Below are 24,442 nucleotides of genomic sequence, written 5' to 3'. Positions count from 1 at the left end.
AATAATAATCTATAATATTATTGGTTCTTAATTTTTTTATCTCCTTGATGTGTGTATATATGTGTGTGTGTGTATAGATATATAAATGATTTACTATACTTTTGTATCTTTTATCTCCCAGTAAAGTATGTATCCATGGTCTGATAGCTTTCACATGAAGATGGGGCATTATTTGTATGTTTACCAAAGGTCTATTCTGTTTTCATCTGGGTTCTCTTTTAAGGTGTTAAAGCCCAAACATTTGCATAATATTAAAGACTACTATTTCAGGGTTTGGCTAGACCTTTAATTTTCCATGTGTTTCTAATGTTTAAGGTGGGTGTTAGCCTGGAAACAGTGATATCTGTCTATAAAATATCTGTCTATATTTTACTCTAGACAACTACAGAAGATATTTCACATTAACTCCCCTCCTATGGATCGCAGCTACTTGGGAACTCAGAAGTGAAAATATATAGATGTAAATAGATGTAATTTAGATTTACAACTTTAGTTTCTCAATTTAATTGAATCCACTCCAGCTATTTTTTTATTAACCTTACAGAAAAATAATCAAGCTTCACACAATTGTAATGTAATTGTATCAAATCTATGGCTTTGATGAAGCAGGTTGTATAGCGTATGTATTTGGGAAATACAATGTGTGAGAAACATAGACTGCTGTGATATGTCTAGAGTTTTTTGAGGAGGAGTATAATTGTATCATGTGATGTATTTCGTCAAGTTACTAGATATTTCCCCACTAGAATCCTTCCTGTGTCGTTTACTGCAGCTGAATCCATTAAGCCTGGCTCTTCGAATGTCACATTGAACTGCAGTACCTCATATTTTCTTTTTAATGGGAAAGATTCTGAGGATGTCTCTTCTTTCTGAGTAAAGATGACTGTAGGTAAAATACATACCTAACATGGAAAAAGAAGTGGCAAAAGTAAGTAAGGTTAATTAACCATATCTTGGAAAGAACCATGGTTTTATTTATTTTATAGCTTCCAATTTATTTTAATATATTTTTTTAATATTTTATTTTATATAATTCTTACATCATTTTTCATTTTTGCACAATGCATGCATTTTCATTTTGGTTATATTCCCCATACAATTGTACCCCCCTCCCTTATTTTAACCCTAGTCCTTCCTCTCCCCGTCCCTCCCCCACCCATAGTGTGTCTCTGATTTATAGTTGCTTGTTGATTTTGATTTTTACTTTGTATTAATTTTTAAAGGAGGTAATGTTGATTTACACAGTTGTTTGTATTTTAAAAGTATAGGATCCCTCCCCACTACAAGTGTTGTTACCATAGCATGCTCCACCAAAGCACCAACAGTCCATTGCGCCCCCAGCCCACTTTGTTCTAGCCCTCCCAAGAACCATGGGTTTAAAATCTACTCATAGTGCTGCCTTCATAGCAAGTACACGAGGAAGATTCAAAGCCAGGACACTGAAAGAAATGTCCAGATTTTCTTGCAGAAAGGGAAGTAGGCAACCTTCTCTATCCTATTTTTTTTTATTGCAAGGAATTAATCTTTCCCCTTCTTTAATGTCATTCTTACCACCCCTTCTAAAGTTTCACATCTGTCATTTTCTGTGTTGCTTTTTATATCTGGCAGTTGTTACCTTCTAGAAGTAATCATTATCTTGGGATTTGGAAATATTGGAGCTGAAGAAACTAAAATTTAATAATGGAAGTCTTTTTCCTAATATCCTGGGGAAAAAATGAAGTTACTTTATCAAATTTTCCCAATTCTAAGTTTTTGTTGGGTACATTTCTCTTCAGTCTCTAGCATCTGCTCTCATTTGCCTGTTAGGAAATGGTAGCAACACAGTCAAACCAACAAAACAGATATAACTGGGAAAACCAGAAAGATCCCTAACTGCTTATTTGGTATCTAGAATTTGTTTATAGGTAGCTGAGTCCATGGTTAAAACTTCTGTATTCCATACAATATGGCAGTTATAATTTCTTCTAGTATAACTGTTTTGTTAAGTAGTGATACATTTGATCTTGTGATGTCCTACAAAAGGCTTTGTAACTTTTTAACTTCTAGGTGCTTTACTAACAAGAGCTGGTTCACCTTCTTCCTTGGTCTTTGTCTTTCATTAAGGAAGATGGCAGCACAAAACAAGGGGAAAGACAAACACAAAAGGGAAAAATAGAAAAGCCACTTACCTATAAAGAGCATCATGAGATATATTTTCAGCACATATGGGAAATAAATGGATAAGTCAAAGGGCAGCTTTGTGGAGTAAGTGCCGAATGATTCAAAATAAGGCAGCGATTGATAGATGGCAAATGCTGTTTATAGAAAAAAGGAGTTAGGAAGTTTCTCTCTGCAACTTGTGATAGGGATGTGTGTGTGTGTGTGCATGCGTGCGTATTGAAGGGTATTTTGGATTTGATGGCAGTTTTGTGACAATTACTAAATCCTTCAAGAATGCTTCAGTTTGATAACGAAATCTGAATAATTAAATTGACAAGGCCATACATCAGTGTTACTCCTTGAATTCTTGTTTCCTATATTCTTCTATGCCTGAGAAATAGCTTGTAATATTTCTTAAAATGTTATCTCAGATAAACCTGTCTCCTTAGCCACAAACACAAATGAAAATGAACTTAGAAAATGTTGCACATATTTTCCTCTTGAAGTTTCACAACACATTAGTAGAGATTCTGAAAAGTTTTGCAGTAAAAAAACTAACTTCATAGACATTTCCTCAGCCTAACTGACCTTGAAATTGTTTCTTCCTCCCCACCCCTGGCAGTACTTAATAAACATTCTGAGGAACTCTGAGAAATGCTGTACAAATTATTTTGAGGGAGAAGGCTGGTATTAGATAAAAAGAGATAGAGCTTTTATGAAATTATATTCCATATCTGGGCTTTGAGTAACATTTCATGGGATGAAATTTATGGTCACAGAAGATGTTATCAGGGTAAGCTGGGTGAAGAATACATGCAAAAAAAATGCACTACTTTTGCAAGTTCTTTTGAGTTAAAAAAAAAAAAACCACCAGACACCCACAGTTGTAAGAGCCAGAAAGAGTGCAAAGAGACCTACACAGATGACAGCAAAGCATCCCATCTGAGAGTTCCAGCATTGCACTGAAGCTCCTACATTGTTTATAAGTCAAGTAGGTTTTCTTAACTACATGTTTGCATACTTTGGAACATTTGAAATATATAGAAACATACAAAGATAAAATTACAGTCCCATACATCCCATCACCCAGAAGTAGTATTGACTTTTGCCTTACATGCTTCCAGACATTTTTCTATGCACACTTTATTTTTTAATTGCAAGAACAGGTTTATGATTCTAATCTTAATAAAAAAAACTTGCACGGCCGTCATCTAGGAACATGGCATTCCTGAAGTGGAGATGGCTCAGAATTATGAATTATAAGAACACGAAAGCTTTCTATGCATTTATTTATTCCTCATTTTTAGAAAAAATCATTTCTATCTTATTCTTTTATATATTCTGTATTATTTGATATAACAAAAGGAATATCAAATTATACCTAAGCTCTTTATATTTATTTGTAATATATATATTAAATATAAATATATTTATAATAAATGTTTCAATGAGTGAGGATTTCATTCTCAAAGGAGTAGACTTTTTTTATGGTTTTCAAAAAGATTATTCTCTAGATTCAGCATAGCCTATTTAAAAATTTAATTCTCTTGGAAAAAAAAAACAAGTTTTAAAATTTTAAATATGATTTATTATCTGTTCCTTCTCTCTGATTATCACTAAATAGTGTGATTGTATTTGATGTACTATGCAATCATTGTCAATGTCACCATTTTAATGTTTTATCTATTTCTATATGCTTTTCCTTCATTACCTTAACATTCATTCTTGATTTCTTTAGACCTTTCAAAAACTTCAATCATGTCTTTCAGAAAGATCCCTACATACCGAATCTATTACATATTAAAGCTTATATCTCCCAAATACCTGCAAGCTCTTTGCAAATTGATTTAGACTAAGTAATTCACCTACTTCATTTTGTATTCAATAATTTACTCAGTGTTTATTGAGCACATATACTGGGTAAATAAGAGAAAGGCAGCAAGGAAATAAAGATAACCCTATTTCCTCATGGAGCTTAGTGGCCAGTGAGGTAAAAAGACATAAAACAAAAAAAAATCATATAAATGTCTAATGACAGCTGAGATAGATCTTATAAAAGATCTATGATGCTGTATTGGGGGAACTGACGTGGTTGAAAGTGAAGGAGTGCTTCCTTGAGAAAATGATTGATCTAAAGGTAGAGGTCTCTGGTAGAGAGTGGGACGCATGGTAGAAGGTAAGTGAAAGGATAGTCCAGCCAGGGAGAACTGAATTTCTATGCATTAAAAATAATCACTCAATCACTAAATGTTAAATCGCCTTTGGATAAATAAACAGACTTTGAGTGTTTAAATGATTTACGCAAAACTCATACTGGGGGTTAATGAACTTAAGAGCCTGGACTCAGATGTCCTCATTCCTTAGCCAACATTTTGACAACTTACTGTGCAGTGCTGCTTCCCCCTCTAACTTTGTTATTTAATGATTTGTTTCTTTACATCAAGGGAAATATGCCATGGAAGATCCCTGGAGTTAGCTAAGCAATAGCAAAAATAGTAACTTAATCATCAAAAATTTGGTGAACCACTGTAACTACATTGCCTTTGACAGTAAGCAAGACATCAAGATACTCTCTTCTTACCTTCAGCAAGAACACACAAAGGATAAATCGGCATCCACAATGTTTGACTGAGCCAGGTCAAGACAGTGTAAGATATTCCTATGACTGATAACATACTGTAAGTATACCTGAAAAAGACAAGGAGCTCATTAACATTTACTGCTGACATCTTAGAATACCAAAAGAAGAAAACACTTCACTACATAATGAAATACACAGATAAAACTGGGAAGTGTGCGACTTCGTTACTCTCAATATTTTCTATAATTTAAGTAGAACAGGTTTTTAACAATAGGAAGAGGAGACCTTGTAAGTTTGGCTTGTCTCATGGAATGGATCATGGATAAATGTGGAGGTAAACAGAAAAATAACACTTACCTCCCACAAATTATGGTTATAAGTTTCTTTGATTAGTTACTTCAGTTTCAGAAATCAAGCTCACTTTATGCAGCAAGCACTTAGGTTTTATAAGACAGGCATACTTGTAAATGTTGATGGGAATGAATTTTAAAGAAAAAAATTACTTCTGTATCCTTATCTGGCATTGCTCTGCTTTTGCAGTGGTGCCATCTTATGTGACCAATTAAAGAACGCCATGTAGCCTGCTTTGGATACCGCAGGTAGTTTTAAACCTGCCCTTCCTGACATAATAGATGAAGTAGTACCCATCTTTTAATTTCTCTGAATAGCCAGTGGTTTTCAAGATTAAGTATTTATCAAAAGCATCCAGAGGGCCTGCTAAAGCACAGACTACTATTCCCTCAGTGTCTGATCAGTGATTCTGAAAAAATGCCTGAGACCTTCTTTTACAAGCAAGATCCCAGAGATGCTGGCGCCACTGGTCCAGAGACTGTATCTTGAGAACTACTAGACTAGGCAGTGCACACATTCAGCAAAACAAAACCCCAAACCTTGAAAACATGAAAAAAGGAAGGGAACGCTTTCATTCCGGGACCCTAATTCCTCTCAGATTGGGGGGGGGGAAGTAGTATGTTAACACAATGGAATAGTATTCAGTCATAAAAAGGGAAAGAACTGCTACATGTTACAACATGAAGGACCTGAAAACATGCTAAATGTAAGAAGCCAGTCACAAATGTCCAGGATAGACATAGAGACAGTATGTACTTATCAGGAGCTGGGATGAAGGGGGAGTGACTGCTAATGTACTTGGGGTTTCTTTGGGGGATAATGAAAGTGCTCTTTAATTAGATAGATTGATGTTTGTACATGTCTTTGAATACACACAAAAAAGCACTCTATAGGGCCTCCCCAGTGGCGTAGCGGTTGAGCGCTAGGTTGCGAAGCTGCCCGCAGCCTCTGCAGCGCTGGTTCCATCCCCGGCTGCTTCCCGGCCACCGGAGGAGGGTCCCACATGGCGCGCAGACCTCTCCTGCCGCCTGCTGCTCCCCTCAGCAGTGTACTTCGGTTCTTCTGCCTGTTCTGCTCCCTGCTCTGGCTCTGGTGAATTCTCTCACCCTCCTGTGCTTCTGACTGTACCCAGTGCTTGTATAAATAAATAAATAAATCTTTAAAAAAAAAAAAATAGTACCGGAAAAATGATATTAAAAAAAAAGCACTTTATATTTAAAAGGGTGACTTTCAAGGTGTACAAATTACATCTCAACACTATTATTTTAAAGAATTAAGTGATTTGCCCAAGATCATTTAGCAAGTGAGTAGTGAAGACAGGTGTATCCCAAGATCTTACTTGTGTATCCAAAAGTCTTTCCATGATATCACTCTCAATGCAAAAGTTGTTTTGTTCTCAAATGGGTTCATTTGAGACTGAAATCAATACAGAAAGAGCCAGGTATACTGGGGAACAATACATCAGAAAGTCACAGGTCCAAATGAGGTGCCAATGTCTCATGAACCAGAAGCCACAGGCTACAAAAGTCCATAAAATTTGCCCCAAGTCTACAAAAGTATTAGTTTAAAAAGGAGAAGTAGCTTACTAAGTTATATATACAGAGAACTGTAGTCACTTGAATCCAACAAGATATTTCATTCCAATTCACTCTAGGGCTCAAGCCATTATTTAGAAATATTTTAATTCAAGTAAGTTATTGGCAATATAGTACGTACAGAATTTGCACAATCTCAGCTAAAATGCCAGGGCTCTTTTGTTACCCAGTCATCACATCCAGATCTGTCAAGTGGGAGGACCAGTTCTCATTTGTGAAAGTTCAAACAGCAGTTGTGACAACTCCCCAAAGTGAGCCACTGAGCAAAGCTGACTCTTACACCACTGCTGGCAGACAAGGCTAAGTTCATCTCATCACAACGTGGCAAAGTGTTAGAAGGGGAAGGAAACTGAAGACATTCTAAAGCAAGGATTCTTAACCTGAGCCCCAAAGATTCTGGGGAGTCCACAGTCATTTGAACTCACTGGAATTGTGCACAAAAAATATATGTGGGGGTGTATTTTTCTGCAGAGAGATGAGGCTCCATACTTAAAATATTCTTGAATTTACAGAAACCAACTTTGTAAATTCAGACTGTGATATAATAAAAGTCTTGCTTTGCTTATTAAAGTAACATGTACTGGAGCAATTGCAAGGAATGCCTTTCATTAGCAAACAGCTGTGAGGTTTATTCCAAATTGGTGTCATGCCAAGTCTTCTGCTGGAAACCCAAATGCACTGATTTGCTCTTGTAATACCACGGTAGGTTTTCATTATCTTTGATATGCCCATTATGGAAAGTACTAAAAATACATTTCCATATCAAGATAAAATAATTTGCAAAGGAGTTATGTTTTTCTCTCATTCAGAGTAACCAAATGTAAGCAGCTATTACTGGCCTCACTATAGAAAGCAATTTAGTTTTGTTTTAAGAAATCATTTGCCTCCTTACCTAACCATATCCAATAGATTCCAAAAGATGAATAAAACGCACACCACATATTTCTCTTGAACTTCCTCTTGACTGGTGATCACCACAAAGAGGATGATTATTCTCTCTGTGAGCTAACAAAGAAACAGCAAAGTCAAGAATTAGGATCATCTGTTAAGCATGTAGGTAATTTTCTAATTTTAAAAACCAGAGTTCCTCCTAAAGACATGCTTTAAATGAAAATATGCATACTAAACTATTAACATTATCTCTCGGGGAATAGGGTTATGGGTGAATTTCATTTCCTCCTTTGTTTTTCTGTATTCTCCAAATGGTAAATGATGAATGAAAAGATAATATTTTATCTGAATCAGGATATTTTCCCTCTTGTGATACAGGCACACATGTTTTTATTCACTTGGGCAAGCTTTTGTTGAGTGCTCACTGTATATTAGATGCTAAGATTATATACCTAATGAAAACACGGTCCTTGCTCCAGAGGGGAGCAGTGCTAGGGGAATGGGGAGCAACAACTATAACACAATGAGAGGAATGCTGTCATTGCTGGGCCTGGGAGCAGTGGGGAGGGAGATACCTGCCTGGGGAAAGGAGGCAGAGGCACTATTTCAGTAGGGTCTTGAGAATAGGAATTTGCACCCCCCTTATTTGGACCCCAGTCCCTCTTTTCCCTGCCGGCCCCACCCCCATAGTGTGTCTCTGCTTTATAATTGTTTGTTGATTTTGATTTTTTCTTGTATGGGGAATATAAAAATTGAAAAAACAAAAAAATTCATTAAAAAAAAAAATAGGAATTTGTCAGGCCAGGATAGGAATTTGTCAGGCCGAAGAGAAAGGGAAAATGACATCCTAGACCTAGGAAGCAATCCCAGCAAAGGAGCAGAGATGTGAAAATGTAGGTTGCTTTGGCACGTTCTAAGAATCATGAGGGCCATAGTTCTTCAATGCTCAGAAGGGAATACTAGGAGATAGAACTGAAAATGTGTTTGGGACTGAGTTGTAAAGGGGTTTGAACAATAGGCAGAAATTTTTCAACTTCATCTAATGGGAGAAGCCTTAGCAGGTTTTTTTTTTTTTTTTTTTTTTTGGCTGGGTGGGGGAGAGTAACATAACTCTACCTCTTATAAGCTCATAGAAAATGAAAAAATTCAGCATATTCATTTTTTCCAAGTCAGTAAGCATTTACAGATCATTGAGAATTCACACACTGATGGTTTAAAAACTCCAATTACCAACCTCAAAAAATGCATTCCTCTTTCCCAATCTAAATATAATGTGCCTTCTTATGTTGTATTAGTATCTTCTGAACTTTCTGCATTTTGTGCACTGTTAGTAGATTACTTTACTTTGTTCTCAGTGGTCAAAGGAAAATATTGAGGAACACATTAGAGGTAAAGGAAAGGGGCGGACAGCTTTGTATTTCTCAATAGCTGTCTTTATTTTTAAAGTGGATCAAAGAAAAAAGACTGGGAAAATCTATGACTTAAAATCATAGGACGTTAGTCCCAGAAAATCACCTAATGCACAGAAATCCAAGACTTGCCAACCGTGGGGCACATGATCAGAAATCCACATGGGCAAACTATTTCAGCATGCCTGTGACTAGTGAGTCAATTGGTCTTTGCTTGGCTAAGGGAATTAGATATGATTCAAACCTTTCTCAATCTATAGAAGCTAGCTACTGAACTGTTTTTCTTTTGACAGTCTTTCTTTATACTGCCCTATTTTCTTGATTTAATTATGTTTATGTAATTAATTATACTTAACTGCAATTATAATTACTGAATAATCCAAGCTTGCTGTCATGACACCTGGCAGCGATCAGATACAAGATCTTAACAGCAAACAAATACGTAGACACTGCCTAATCTTACATTTGATCAGTGCCTGCTAATTAGGAAAATCTTCTAATTTTTGATAAAGTCTTAGGAAATACTTACACATGAATATGTGCACACAGTTTTCTAATCTCTTGATTTACTATTTCTAATCTCTTAATTTACTATTTCTAATCTCATTACTTACTATTTCTAATCTCTTGACTACTATTCTAATCTCTTGACTTACAATTGAAAGAAAAAACGCAGATAGCTCTTGATAAGATGGATAGCTAGAGTCTTTTCTAGACATTAGCCCAACCTTTTTATATATAAGGAATTTGGGCACCAGAAAAAAAGTATTCAGGGACTTGCCCAAACTAGAAACAGACTGGACACATATATCCCAAGTCTCATGGTTTCCAGAGTTGTAAGTTATACATGACACCTGGCTGCCCCTTAGTTGCTGAGTACAGAGGGGAGAATCTTCCAAAAGAGACTGGAGCTACACAATGAAACGTGCCCTGTTGAAAACCTTGAGTTTCTGTAGCATGTTAGTGATGGAATCCCAGTTATATAAAAATCAACAATCAATATGCCTGCCACCAAAAAAACCACAGCTTATGCATATATGTAAATATATGAAGACCCCCCTCCAATGATGTCAATCTAATATCCAAATTATCTGATGGCTACTTAACTCCATTGTAAGCATTCAATAGTAACATAATGGGAGAATTTAGGTAGAGATATTCTTAAATTGATAAAAGCTGATATTTTTGGTTACTTTGTGCCAAGTTCTGAATAATATAAATTAAATCTCATTTAATTTCCATAACCCTATGAAGTAAGCTCTATTGTCATCATCTTTTACAAAGGACACTGTACTTGGTGGAGTGAAAATGACTTCTAAGGTCTGAAATAAAAACCTAGACAAGGTGATTCCGAGCCCCTTGTTCTGAAATACTGTTTTATTCACCTTTGATATTTTATGGTCTATGCCCATGAAAAGTTAATCTCAGTATCTTAAAATCAGACTATGAATATAGCTTTATAGTTATCACACTGAAGAACTCAAATGCAAAAAAAAGTCCAAAAATCTTATCCACAGAGTGAATTATGCATATATTGATTCCCAAAAGTCTTCAAAGTTCAGAGAATCTTATAGCTTAACATTCTCTTTGGTATAGTTTCAACTCTAATACTCACCAGTTTCTAAATCAAACTGAGAGAAAATCTACATGATTTTATGGAAAATCAGAAAATTATTACTCTAGCAATGCAAAGAAGCACCTGCTTCACAGCTAAAAAGAAATTGGGGTGGAACTTGGCTGTTTTCCTAAAAGGGTTATTTTAAGACACTTTCCTTTGGGATTTCCTTCATATCAGTTCTCATAAGAGTCTGTGAATATGAAACCTTTGGAGTGATTTTTGGCAAGCAAATCTCTTCTTATTCTTGTCAGAAATAAGAATAAGGTGATATTGGTAAATATAAAAATAGTTCTCCCAATTTGGGTTCACAATGGGCACAATAACTTGGGATGATACTCCCTACTGTTTTGATTTACAGGTTTTAAAAGCTATGTAAAATTAATATATGTGCAGCAGTACTTATTGTGATGTAAAGGAAAGAATGCAGAATTTAGCCATTTTAATTCAGTTATATAGGAAGGCTTTTCATTTAAAGCATTTCTCAAATGCTAAAGGAGTAAAGAGACATCTCTCTTATTTCATGGAAAAGATTAAAAATTTTGTGGATATTTTCCCCTCTCACAGTTAAGACATTCTAAATGTTTAAGCTCTATCACCAACCAAAACCTCTTTCTGGGGCTTTCTCCTAAGCAAAGTTAGAACAAAGTCCCTCAAAATTAACATTTCAGGGTTGGTAGTATTTCCACTCCTTAAAAGTCAAGTTGTTTTGATTAAGCCTACTGAAATAAACTGATTTCCCAATCCAACTTTTATTTCCCAAACTAATAAAATATGGATGCTAATTTGGGAGGGAGGATTGGCAAGGAGAGATGCCTAGTTTCCAGTTGTCATTTCTTCCAACAGTTACCTGCTTCTTTTGAACTATTTTTACATTACTACTTTATAAATTAAAAATATCCAAAATTTACTATATATTCTTGGGCCTCTCTGGTGGCACAAGGGGTTAAGTCTCAGCACTATGAAGCTATCCGCAGCCACTGCAGCATGAGTTTGATCCCTAGCCTGGGGGTTACCCACATGGCGCAGCAGACCTCTCCTGTCTGGCCCACTGCTTCCCTCAACAGTGTATTTCAGTAGAACCACCTGTTCTGTTTCCCCACTCAGTCTCTGGTGAATCCTCTCACCCCCACACCTCTGGCCTGTACCCCATTTCTTATATGCATAAATATCTCTATAAGGGCCTCCCCGGTGGCGCAGCAGTTGAGCACTGGGTTGCGAAGCTGCCCGCAGCCTCTGCAGCGCCATTTCGATCCCCGGCTGCTCCCCGGCCACCGGAGGAGGGTCCCACATGGCGCGTAGACCTCTCCTGCCGCCCGCTGCTCCCCTCAGCAGTGTACTTCGGTCCTTCTGCCTGCTCTGGTCCCGGCTCTGTCTCTGGTGAATTCTCTCACCCTCCCGCACTTCTGACTGTACCCAGTGCTTGTATAAATAAATACATACATACATACATACATACATACATAAAATCTTTAAAAAAAAAATCAAAAGTTTGGGCCTCCCTGGTGGTGCAGCGGTTGAGTGCTGGGTTGCAAAGCTGCCCGCAGCCTCTACAGCACCAGTTTGATCCCCGGCCACCGGGCAAGGGTCCCACATGGCACGCAGACCTCTCCTGCCACACCCGCTGCTCCCCTCAGCAGTGTACTTCATCAGTCTGCCTGTTCTGCTCTCCGCTCTGGCTCTGGTAAGTTCTCTCACCCTTCTGCACTTCTGACTGTAGCCCCCCCAGTGCTTGTATAAATAAAAAAAAAATTGAAAAATTAAAAATCTTTTAAAAAAATAAAAAAAAACATATCAAAAGTTTACTATATATTCTTATGTATAGTAATTGGCATGTAATTATTTTAATTGGCATGTCACTATTTTTAAAAATGGATGCCTAAAAACCACTACTTTTTTTTAAAGATTTACTTTTGTTTTGCGCCTTTCCCCTGAAGGGTATATATATATATATATATATATATATATATATATATATATATATATCTGCTGAAGTTTGTCTTATTGTCAATGGTTTTCTTCCTTTTTCCTTTATTGTGTGTAACGTTAGAAATTCATAATGGCTTTCCCTAACTGTCATAAAGCTGTATGTACAAAACATTTTAAAATGCACAGAACAGAACAAAGAAATGAAAATATCCCCTCTCTACAGGTGATTCTATTTGCTGAATTAGCTAATACTTCCTACTGCTTATTGGAATTACTTATCTTGATATTTTGGAAGACCAGTTCCCAAAAAGAAAATTCAGTTGTGACTTAGCACCCTCCTAAAGGTAATGTCCAGTAACATCACAAATGAGTTGATGTGGATTTCAACCCACTTGAAATCAGCTGGACACCATATATTTTTCAAGAGAGCATCTGCAATCAGCTATGAGGATGGTGGCAGTAGCTTAGTCACATCCTTAACAAATTTCTTCACTTAAAATGGGGAAACAGGAAAACCAAGAATGATTATACAACCTCACAGTTTTATTTGGTTATTTTAAAGCAAGGACCTCAGAGTCATCTTATAATAAGGGAATTCTCTCTATTGGCTATAAAAAGCTAATAAGGGAAGAGAAAATGAAACTTTGAACTTGCTTTTTTTTATGCTTTCTCCAACACCATGTACATTCTGAAAACCATAGAAAAATATAAATTAATAAAACAGAGGACAGGTAAACTCTCAAATCGACAAAAAGAATCCAAACAATCACAACAAAAATGTGTAATTATCCCAGAATGACGATATTGTCCTTTGTCCTGTGGTGATCCCAGATTTGTTGAACCTCCTAACAATGAAAGACTTAAAGACTTTGAGCCTCAGTAACAATAGAGTTTAAAGGTCACCTTTGAATAAAAAGTTTCTATGTACATTGCCTTATTTTTATTTTATTTTTTTAAGATTCATTTATTTATGCATACAAGAGCTGGGGTGTAGGCCAGAGGTGCGGGGGCAGGGGGTGGTTAGTGGTGAAAAGATTCACCAGAGACAGTGGGGAACAGAACAGGCAGACTGACTGAAATACACTGCTGAAGGGAGCAGTGGGCGAGATAGGAGAGGTCTGCTGCGCTATGTGGGTAGCTCCCTAATTGAGGATCAAATTCATTCTGCAGGATCAAATTCATTGACTGCCCATAGCTTCATAGTGCTGAGACTTAACCCCTTGTGCCACCAGGGAGGCCCCCATTTGCCTTATTTTTAAATTATCAAACCAGGACAGAGTTTGATTACAGTGATCATATTTCTATAAACCACCAGAGTTTCAATTAATAGTGATTAAAATCATCCTTATATCTTCTGAAATTTCTAAAACTCCAAAGAATCAGGTATCTAAGTTGTACAATAATTTCTATTGTTAGGCAAGCCTACATAATTTTGGAAAGCATTAAAAATGTACATATATTCAGCATATTCAGGATGCTCTATTTTCTCCCTTACAAATGTACCCATCCTAGTACACACTTGCATTCCTGATATTGGCAATAATTAAAATAACACAACTCTGAATTTTGAAATCGTTCTCTTAACATCAAGTTAACATTAGCCAATATAGTCTAAAAAAGTAAAAAGTCCAAAAGAGTATACCAAAAGAAAAAAATGCCTTAGATTTTAGATGAATTTACTGTTCTTCAAGTTAAGTAATTCCATGATAGAATACAACTTTTATATAATCTCAGTTGTTATTTCTGTTCTCTAAAATTAGCATTATGGGACGTTGGTGCTCTATGCATTTTGGTTCTTAACAAGGAATAAACAGGGCCTCCCCGGTGGCGCAGCGGTTGAGTGCTGGGTTGCGAAGCTGCCCGCGGCCTCTGCGGCGCCGGTTCAATCCCCGGCTGCTCCCCGGCCACCGGAGGAGGGTCCCACATGGCACGCAGACCTCTCCTGCCGCCCGCTGCTCCCCTCAGCAGTGTACTTCGGTCCTTCTGCCTGCTCTGCTCCCCGCTCTGGCTCTGGTGAATACTCTTGCCCTCCCGCGCTTCTGACTGTACCCAGTGCATGTATAAACAAAACAAACAAACAAAGAAAGAAAGAAAAACATGCCTCTATATAAAAAAAAAAAACAAACAAGGAATAAACACCAATAAATCTTGTTCGTAAATAATAGACTTTTTCTGGGAAGATATGTACCCCTTCTTAATTTCTAAGGAAATACATTTAAGGGAATTCCATCTAGGTGTTGATTCACTAAATGACTACTACTCTGTTGTAAATAGCTCACACTCTAAACATTGCTCTGATTTTTATTTTACTTTACTTTTTAAAGATTTATTTATTTTTATTTATTTATGCATAAAAGAACTGGGGTGTAGGTCAGAAGGTGTGGGGGCGGGGTGAGAGGATTCACCAGAGATAGACTGGGGAGCAGAACAGGCAGATCTATTCAAATACACTGCTGAGGGGAGCAGCGGGCCAGACAGGAGAGGTCTGTTGCCTCATATGGGTTAGCGCCCTGACAGGGGATCAAACTCATGCTGCAGTGGCTTGTGATAGCTTGATAGTTCTGAGACTTTAACCCCCATGCCAGCAGGGTAGCCCCTGATCTTTATTTTACATTTGAGATTTCAACACTTAAATTGTCTTCGTCCTAATAAATACATTTTTTTACTTTTATTGAATAAGTAAAATTTAAGATCACCCATAAAGTTATAATGCTGAATTCTTAACAAACTTCTTAGGAATATCTTCCTCTTTTCACCTTTTAAACTTTCATGATATTTTAAGCAAATTTTAATATAACAATCGATGCCATTCCTGCAGTCAACAAAAATTTAAGGTGTAACTTATGTTCTAAGCACTTTGCCAGGTGCTGACAATATCACTAGATTCTGATATTTTAATGATTTTATAATGCACCATTATCAAATTCAGTTATTTATCCATTTTCAGGTGTATTTTACAAATAGCAAAAATAATACTCATATAAATGCCCTTTTCTATAGACTTTTAACACATGTTCACATAGTCACCTAACTCATCTCTTTGTTCTTATGGAAAATACCACTTTTTTTCTTTTTCTTACTCTAATCCAGCAATTATTTCCTATAGTGAGTCTCCACCAGTGAATTTTCCACCTTCCTTCAACCTGCCTTTAAAGAAGCTTGGTCATCTAAAGCTACAGACATGGTAGAGGGAAGAAATGATAGCTAAACTAATAGCAATAGCTATCAGCTATCACATCCTTAACTAAGAGTTAGGAACTTAGGCCATACATTTTTCTCAGTAACTCCATGAGACATATTTTTATTTTCACATCACATAAGAAAATAAGATTCAAAATAATTGATTATTTGCTTAGATACATACAACTAGTAACAAGTAAACTGGAATTTCAGTCCGGGTCGATGTGATCCCCAAGTCTATAATGAGATGCTACATTAGAGAAAGGTGAATGATCTTTCCATCAGTAGTTAGTAAAAGTGATAAAATAAACAAGAAATAACTAGAGATGCTTTCATTGTCAGGATAGGGATAAAAGGAACTTGTTTTGTTGTTGTTTTTCTTATCATTAACTCTGTCAAATATTTTGTATTGTGTCCTTGTCCTCAAGAGCCCAGTAATTGTAGGTGATATGATCCCACAGTGGTAAGTAGAAGTGCCAGGGATCAACTCAGTGTTTTAAAGAGGTAATTTTTTTACAACTTTCTCATTAATAGTGACTAGGGTTGCAAGTTAGCAGGTATTGGCTTCTTGTCTGCTATAAAGTCAAGAGAGGCTGCAAATGGAAACAAACATAGGTATGAAACAGATTCTAAAGTAATAATAATTATCAGTTGGATTAAAACCTACCTGCAAAAGCCTCGGAAGTAGTAGGTTTGATTCAATGCCCACAAATATGTGCAGCAATTCCAAGAGGGAAATGGATTGGCAAACTCGCATCACCAGCCCAATAGTGTAAAAAGTGTCAGCCATTGAATCTGTGTCCAGTGAATTAAAAATACAGATATAGTAAGTAAAAGCTTGACTGCAACCCAAATCTACATAGTGCTTTGTAATAAAGTTGGGATTATTTACTTTTTTCATTGTGCATGTGAGAAATTTTCTAAGTAGGCTACTAAACTATTAAGAATACAATGCAATCAAAGAAGTAGTTCATATTACAGTACATTTATTCTTCCAAATAGTAACAACTTGAAGAAGTCTCCATAGCCCAAATTACAGTATTCCCCATATATTGGCTTATAAAGCAATTCCTCCTTAAAGTAGCCAGTTAAACTCTAGAAAGATCAAATGTAAATAGGTAGGGGGTAAGCATATTTAAAAAGCTGCCCTGCTCCCAACTTTTCAAATTACAAGAAAATGACAGAGATATAGAAAAATATGAATTCAGAGTGTTATAGAAACCACATTAATGATAGCATGATATTAAATAACAAGTATGTGTCCAGCATTTGTGTGCTATACATACTAGATTGGTAGTTGCTGGGTTTTTGTTTTAGACACTAAAGCTTGGCATTCTGAATGGGGAATTTTGGAGTATGCAATGCAGAGAACCCAAGTAAAATTCTATATTTGGATAGAGATGAAATAGGGGTGAAACAAATGTCCCTCTGAATCAGAAAAAAATCTCTCTATTTTTTATTTTATTTATTTATTTTTTAAAGATTTATTTATTTATTTATACAAGCAATGGGTACAGTCAGAAGCACGGGAGGGTGAGAGAATTCACCAGAGCCAGAGCGGGGAGCAGAACAGGCAGACTGACGAAGTACACTGCTGAGGGGAGCAGCGGGCGGCAGGAGAGGTCTGCGCGCCCTGTGGGACCCTCCTCCGGTGGCCGGGGAGCAGCCGGGGATGGAACCAGCGCTGCAGAGGCTGCGGGCAGCTTCACAACCCAGCGCTCAACCGCTGCGCCACCGGGGAGGCCCAAAATCTTTCAATTTTAAAATGAAATTTTTCAATGCTAAAAAGCTTCTAGTGAAGACTTTGCAGTCTCTTTATTGTGTAGTGATCATTCACATAACTTATCAAGCACTAAGGGTTTCTTTTCTCAGCAGCTCTGTGAGGCGGACACTGTTATCACCCCATTTCACAGATGATTCCTGAGGCATGGTCTACACCCTTCTCTACTTAGCCTTGCACTGGCTGTGCCAGAACACTGTCAGTTACACAGCGCTGGAAAGGAAGGTGGCATGTGTTAGTAGTTCAGGTAATTAGATTGTTGTTGCTCTACTGACTTAAATTATACATTGACTCCAAAGTTGTGCTCAATCCCCACTTAGTTGTTTTCAGCTGCCTTCCATAGGAAGGGGTTGTATTTCTTTAATAATAAGCAGCTGCTATAATTATAACAGCAGGATAATAATTAAGAAATAAATACACTGCTAAGGCCATTTTTCCCACTGGAAAGGCTTAAGAAAGTTCATGCTTGTGACTTGTGTTGTGAATGATCTATAATATGCCCACAAAGCTGCAGCTAACTTCCAAGACCTGAGTGATTTTTTTTCCTAAAAATGTAAGGGAAGTTTTCCCAATGCCTGTGGTTTCCTCTGTTTGGAGACCTCCAATAATTAGAGCTGAAATTCAAGCCTTAGGTTGTATCTCTGGAGGCTCTTAATAAGGCAGGAATTTATCTGTAGTTTGCAGTAGGAAAAAGCAACATAAAATAGTATATAGATTAATCTTCTATGATACATTAGTCAGAATTGATGAGCACAGCATGGCTTTTCCCAGATAATATATCTGGGAAACCAGCAGTTTGTTTTTAGCTGAAACCAGCAGTTGCTCAAATTGTCAAGTCACCCAACAGTTGTAAACTGTAATGACACTTAGCCATGTGGGGATGGAACATGAAAAGCATATTATTTTGACAGTAATTTAGTGATTCATTGTTTTTTGTTTTTTTTTTGAAAATTGAAATGCTGTTTGAAATCTTTACTTTTCAGGAAACTAGAGGAAGCTTATGACTAAACCCTTAATGTCAACTCACACACGTGTACTGAGTCATCTACAAAGCGTGCCATTTTCTCAGGGACACATGACCCCTGAAGGGACCAACAAGGGCTGGGGGATAGAAAGTTTGTCTTTGATTTATGAATAACTTGCAATTCCCTTAAAATTGGGTAAGAAAAAAACACGGGAAGCGTTTGGTTAATTCCTGATATCTCCGCACAAAATAGTCTAGTGGTTTGGTCGGAACCAGAAAGGAAGTTAAAAGGCACCACTTTGATGGCACATCTTTTCAGGGCAAATTGCCTGCTCAGGAGGAAGTCAAACCCCTTCATTTTCTCTCTCCCCATCTCCGAAAAGGCTTGGTTTTCACAATAAGCAAGAAATATGGTTACTGAAAAGTATGGTTATTTTTAGAGGTGTGCAGGATATTAGGTGAAGTTCACATAAGTCTAAAAATTAAAATTAATGTAAGCAGGACTAGATGAAAACAGGATTAACCATGAATAATCAAAACTTGTTTTGAAGTTTTACCTTTTCCAAATGAAAAGAATCGGACTGTCATATTCGTAAATATCCATGAGTGGCCACAGAACTGGATTAGGTAGTAAATGAAAAGGTAAGTGTTCTTTCTATACCTACAAATACAGGGAAATACTATTAGACACTTGCTTAATAAATCACCCTTTCCACATTACACACATGCCCTTTAACTTATGAGCCAACCTGAACAAGCAAGAGAAAATGATTCCACATCAGACTCTTTTATTTGGTTACCCCCAAATGCACATCAGATTTTGAAAGGACACAGAACACATGTTATATGCTAAAATGAAACTCTTGCTTTGCTTGAAACCAAATGTGGTTCTATTTCAAAATCCACTTTCATCTTTGCTAAAGTTCGAACCTTGCTCCTCACTGAGGGATAGGAGTCATCACTGGAAAAATGCTTTGAATATTTTTGAAAAAAAAAAAATATGGCTGGAGATGGAGTGATATGCTCAACATGTGTCCCCAGTAGCTCAGCTTGGTAGGTGCAGAACGTGAGAGAAAGGAGTGTATAGTTAAAGAGGGGAGCAGTGATGGTGGCAGCCCCAAGTTGTGAGCAATTCAGTAAATGGACTTTTGAACTCATTGTGTGAGCCAGGCCTGCAAGCACCTCGGCCTCCTACTCCGTTTTGCAAGAGTAGATCCTCTTCTGACACACGTAGCAGTTTAGTGGCTGGAGCCAGGAAAGGGAAGTCAAGCTAGGTTTAAAAAAATGGATTTCTGGGAAGATGACAAAGAGAAGATCGGCAGATATGGGGTTTGTGAGAGAGAAAATTTTGTTTGAAGTGTCCCCTGAGGGTTCAGAAGGGTAGTGGGTGTGGCCCTGACAGTGTAGACAAGATATTCTCCTAATGAATGTCAAACCTGAGACATCAGGCAAGGAAGTCAGCAAGCAAATCCAGTGTGGCTTGATGAGAGGGCACCCTAGGGATGATGGGAACTAGTAAAGGGGGAGAAAAGAGGAATTCCTTCCCTTAGCCAGCATCAGAGCCATTTGCTTGTTGGCTGAAATACACATCCTAAGACCCTACCACTGTACCACTACATCAGTAACCGGATCCTGGGCCCTGGAAGATACCTGTACAGTAGGAGATTCTGTAGCAGGTAGATCTGCAACACAGGGTCTGGCCAGTCTGGAGAAGGGCCAGGGGGTGTGGGTGGGGTATGTAGGGGAGGGAGGAGGCAGGAGGAAAGGATGAGCAGAGGGCACACAGAAGGAAGGGCTGGCCCAGCAGCCAGTCCTGCCCATTTCCTCGTCTGTAAAATGGGGGAAATACCGGAGGCTTCTTGCTAGAATGGTCGAGAGAACTGCATGAGCTAAATACTTGGCAAGAGCTCCAGGGAGTGCAGGGCTGCACCGCGCTGGCTGGTGCAAGTCCAGAGGTTGCGCTGGGAGAGCCCCCGCCCCCAGAGGTCCCTTCTCCCGCACCCCTACCCCTCCCCCCTCGGCCGAGCGCCCTACCTGGGCTGCAGCCAGGCGGGCAGCGCCATGGACCACATGGACCACCACCAGCAGGCCCTCCTGCGCAGTCCGGGGAGGAGAACCCGCCAGGAGCGCGCGAGGGGCGGCCCGAGGGCTGGCGGAGCCTGGGCGCGGAAGGGCGGGGCCTCTCCACACTAAGCAACTTACAAAAAAAAAAAAAAAAAAAAGGCAGAAGTCGTGCAATGGTCAAGCTAAAAACCAGCTTCATTATTATTCTTGCAGCCGCGGGAGCGCTCCACACTGCGAGTGGCCCGCCTGGAAGCTGCACCCCCCGGGGTCACGAAGCTCCTTTCAGGGCTTCAGGTCTTTTGGGTTGAGATCTGATTGCAGCCTCGTGATAATGGACCCTCTCCTCTGTCTCTGAAAGCATTCAGATAGGCCTTTCCAAAACCTCCCCGCAACAAAGCAAAAACAGACAATTATGAATCAGAGACATCCTGCTGGGGAGGAGGAGGGAGAGGGATCAGAGGGAGGGAGGGAGGAGCACAGGGGACTGAGGTGTTGGTGCACGGGTGCCTTGGGGAAGGAAACTTTCTGGGGACTCCACCTGAGGGGGTGGGGGGAAGCAAATATTGTTTGAAAATTAACAGTGTTGTAGGGCCTGCCCTGGTGGTGCAGCGGTTGAGCTCTGGGATGCAAAGCTGCCTGCAGCCTCTGCAGCACGGGTTCGATCCCCACCACTGGCGAGGGTCCCACATGGCGCTCAGACCTCTCCTGTCTCGCCCGCTACTCCCCTCAGCAGTGTATTTCATCAGTCTGCCTGTTCTGTTCCCCGCTCTGGCTCTGGTGAATTCTCTCACCCTCCCACGCTTCTGACTGTACCCAGTGCTTGCTTAAATAAATAAACCTTTAAAAAAAAAAAAAGAATAATGATGTAAAATATTAAAAAAAAATTAATTAAAAAAAAAACCTCCCCAGATGCCAGGACCCCCAAGGGTTTTGGCTTCTTTTACTAACCTCAGCTGTGAGAGCAGCCCCTGCCCCAAGCATCTTTTTAGCTAAGCCCAGATTCCTACAAGATCAGGAATCACCTCCCCTCACCAGCCCCAGTCCCACTTGGGGCATTGGTCATTCTTGGAGATCCATCTATCTACATTGTGCTCATCTTCCTATTCTAGCCCAGCGCTCAGAAAATCTTTTAGAACTGCTCAGGTCTTTTGTAGGGTAAGGAAAAAAAATGTCAGGCTTTTCTGCCCTCCAGCCATCAGGATAGACGATGGATCCTTGCGGTCCTGAATGCATGCTGATGGCGGGCACCTGGAGTAGGGTGTGGGCATAGGTAGATGGGATTCACCTGGGCTAAGACTGGGCTTTTAAGGGCAGCGCCACAGGGATGCCAGCAGCAGCAGAAGCCAAGAGAGAAGGAGAGAACGCCGGAGAGCCCAGATAGAGTGAAGACTTGCTGGGGGCTGGGAGGCCTGCCAGCCTCCCGGCCCACCAGTACCCCTGCTTGCTGTGTACCTGGCAAACCCCAATAAAAGCCTGCAAAAAGCCACTGAGGACTCTGACTCCTTTACCCCATCTGCTGGATCAAAAAACCTGCACTGTGTCCTGTCCTGCCCCTATGTCTTTACACACACATACACACATGAAAAAGAAGAAAGAAAAAAAGACCTATATATATATATATATATATATGCATATATATACACATATAAAAAAAGAAAGAAAAAATAAAGACATTTATTAATATATATATATATATATATATATATATATATATATATATATATATATAAAGACCCAAGCAGTCCTAATAGACTTTCTGAGTGCTGGGCTAGAATAGGAAGATGAACACTGTTCATTGTTGTACACTCTATGCTTGAACGCTTTCTCCGTTCAGATGTATTTCCTGTAAACTTCAGGACTTATGGCATCACTGTGTCCTTCACGTTCAGATGACCAGCCTCCAACTTTGCTGAGAAGGTTCAGACCATCTTCCAGCTTCTCTGCCCTCTGCAGAAAACATCCCTGTTCAAAGATAGGGGTGAGAGACCCAAGGGAACGCTGGCAATGACAGCCTTTATCTTGGCTTGTATTTTGATTTTGCTTTTTCTTCCAGACTTGCCTGGCCCTGGGGTTACTGGTAGCAGGTCTTGACCAATTAATCTCTCTATAGCTCTATCTATATCCCCCTCTTTTCATTTCCCTTGTAAACAAACCTTTTATTAACCTTTCTATGCGTGTCTGCCCTTAGTTCCTGTTCTGTGTTTTGTTTTGTTTTTAAAGATTTATTTATACAAAGATTTATTTATACAAGCACTGGGTACAGTCAAAAGCGGGGGAGGGTGAGAGAATTCACCAGAGCCAGAGTGGGGAACAGAACAGGCAGACCGACGAAATACACTGCTGAGGGAAGCGGCAGGGCGAGACAGGAGAGGTCTGCACGCCAGGTGGGAGGTGGCCGGGGATCGAACCGGCACTGAAGAGGCTGCGGGCAGCTTCGCAGCCCAGCGCTCAACCACTGCGCCACCGGGGAAGCCTGTTCTGTGTTTTTTTTGTTGTTGTTGTTTTTTTTTGTTTGTTTTTTTTAATGAGTACATGAGGACTCACACCCAGGCCATTTTGTTTCCCTTTGAGGTGGCCCTGTAACAATGGAATATCAGGAATGGACGATTACAAGCATTTTGTGGGTTTTGGTATTAAAAAAATCAGATGTAATATAAAAGAGAACCAGATATTGTAAAACAGGACTAGAAATTGGTTTCTACCTGTATTGGAGCATGTGTTTCAGTCGTAACCTTGGTGAATGCCTTTGTCAAAGGCATTCTTTTTTCTTTTTTTCTTTTTTTCTTTTGGCGGGACCCTCGCCGGTGGCCAGGGAACAAATCGGCGCTGCAGGGATTGGCAGCCTCGCAGCCCAGCGCTCAACCGCTGCGCCACCTGGGGAGGCCCTGGCAAAGGCATTCTGTACTGATGAGCGAATTTTTCAATCCCTTGAAGACTGGTGTTTTAGCCCAGGTGTTCCTGGTTACCCCAGAGTTTGTACCTTGGATTTTTTTTTTAATTTCTCTTGAATTTTGCTCACTTCTGCATTCTCAGCTTGCCATGTTGTTTTTTCATGAAGTTGTAAAGCAGATAAAACCCACTTTAAAAGGAAAGCATGTACTCCGCATCATTAGTCATTAGGGAAGTGCAAATTAAAACTACAATGAGTTAGTACTATATACCTATGAGAATGGTTAAATTAAGAAATCCTGAGGGCCCAGGGATTCAGTCTCAGCACTATCACCACTGTGGCCTGAGTTCAATCCCCAGTCAGGGAGCTAACCCACATATGGCAAAGCAGACCTCTCCCATCTCATCAGCTGCTCCCCCCAGTAGTGTATTTCAGTAGATCTGCCCGTGTTGCACTCTGTATCCAGTGAATCATCTCAACCCATATCTCTGGGCTACACCCGAGTTCTTCAATGAATAATTAAATAAATCTTAAAAAAAAAATACTCTCCACATCCAATGTTGCTCAAGATGCATTACAACTAGGCATTACTTCCTGTCTTGTATTCATGCTTACTCATCCTCAAGGCCACTGCTAGCCCTCCCATTCTCTCTATATCTCCTCATTCCCTTGGGAGGGCATGTGGAAACTTGTGGAGCAAACTGTGGCAAAGTAGTCATATTATTTCAGACTGTCTATGCAGGCACTTCCCTGTCCTTCCCACATCATATGCATTCACCTGGGCTGAGTGTGGTGCTACACAAAGAAGCTGCAGGTTTTCCAGCATCTGGCTGAGAAAATAGGACCTGATGGCTGCAGATTACTCTAATAATTCAAGGTGTTTTTATTATCATCTTTGTTGCAGGGACTAGATGAAACTAGTGAGGCACCTAGGTGCAAAATTTAAAGAGGTACTCCCTTTCCGACTCCTAGTACTGAGAGGGAGTGCTTGAATTTTGTAATTCAGTCACCTCCAATCCTTAGTAAATCCCAAACCTGCTAGGTGTGTTACAGG

The 24,442-nt window shown here is 39.2% G+C and overlaps 1 protein-coding gene across 1 annotated transcript; it reads right to left on the bottom strand.

Moving 5' to 3' along the window:
• Window positions 1-822: 822 nt before the first annotated feature.
• On the bottom strand, window positions 823-20,992 carry HACD4 (3-hydroxyacyl-CoA dehydratase 4; the record flags this gene model as incomplete). Its single annotated transcript, XM_084236780.1, has 7 exons — window positions 20,469-20,992; window positions 18,992-19,095; window positions 16,358-16,485; window positions 7,559-7,671; window positions 4,721-4,827; window positions 2,169-2,294; window positions 823-902 (listed from the first exon to the last, which is right to left on the bottom strand). The coding sequence occupies exons 1-7, from the start codon at window positions 20,504-20,506 to the stop codon at window positions 823-825; spliced, it is 696 nt and encodes a 231-aa protein (XP_084092906.1). The 5' UTR covers window positions 20,507-20,992.
• Between the last annotated feature and the right edge of the window lie 3,450 nt (window positions 20,993-24,442).

This window comes from Talpa europaea, assembly GCF_964194135.1.
Source record: "Talpa europaea genome assembly, chromosome: 7".
In the NCBI taxonomy this organism is placed as follows: domain Eukaryota; kingdom Metazoa; phylum Chordata; class Mammalia; order Eulipotyphla; family Talpidae; genus Talpa; species Talpa europaea.
The sequence above is the reverse complement of the archived record's forward strand: the minus strand, read 5'-3'. Positions and strand labels throughout refer to the sequence as shown.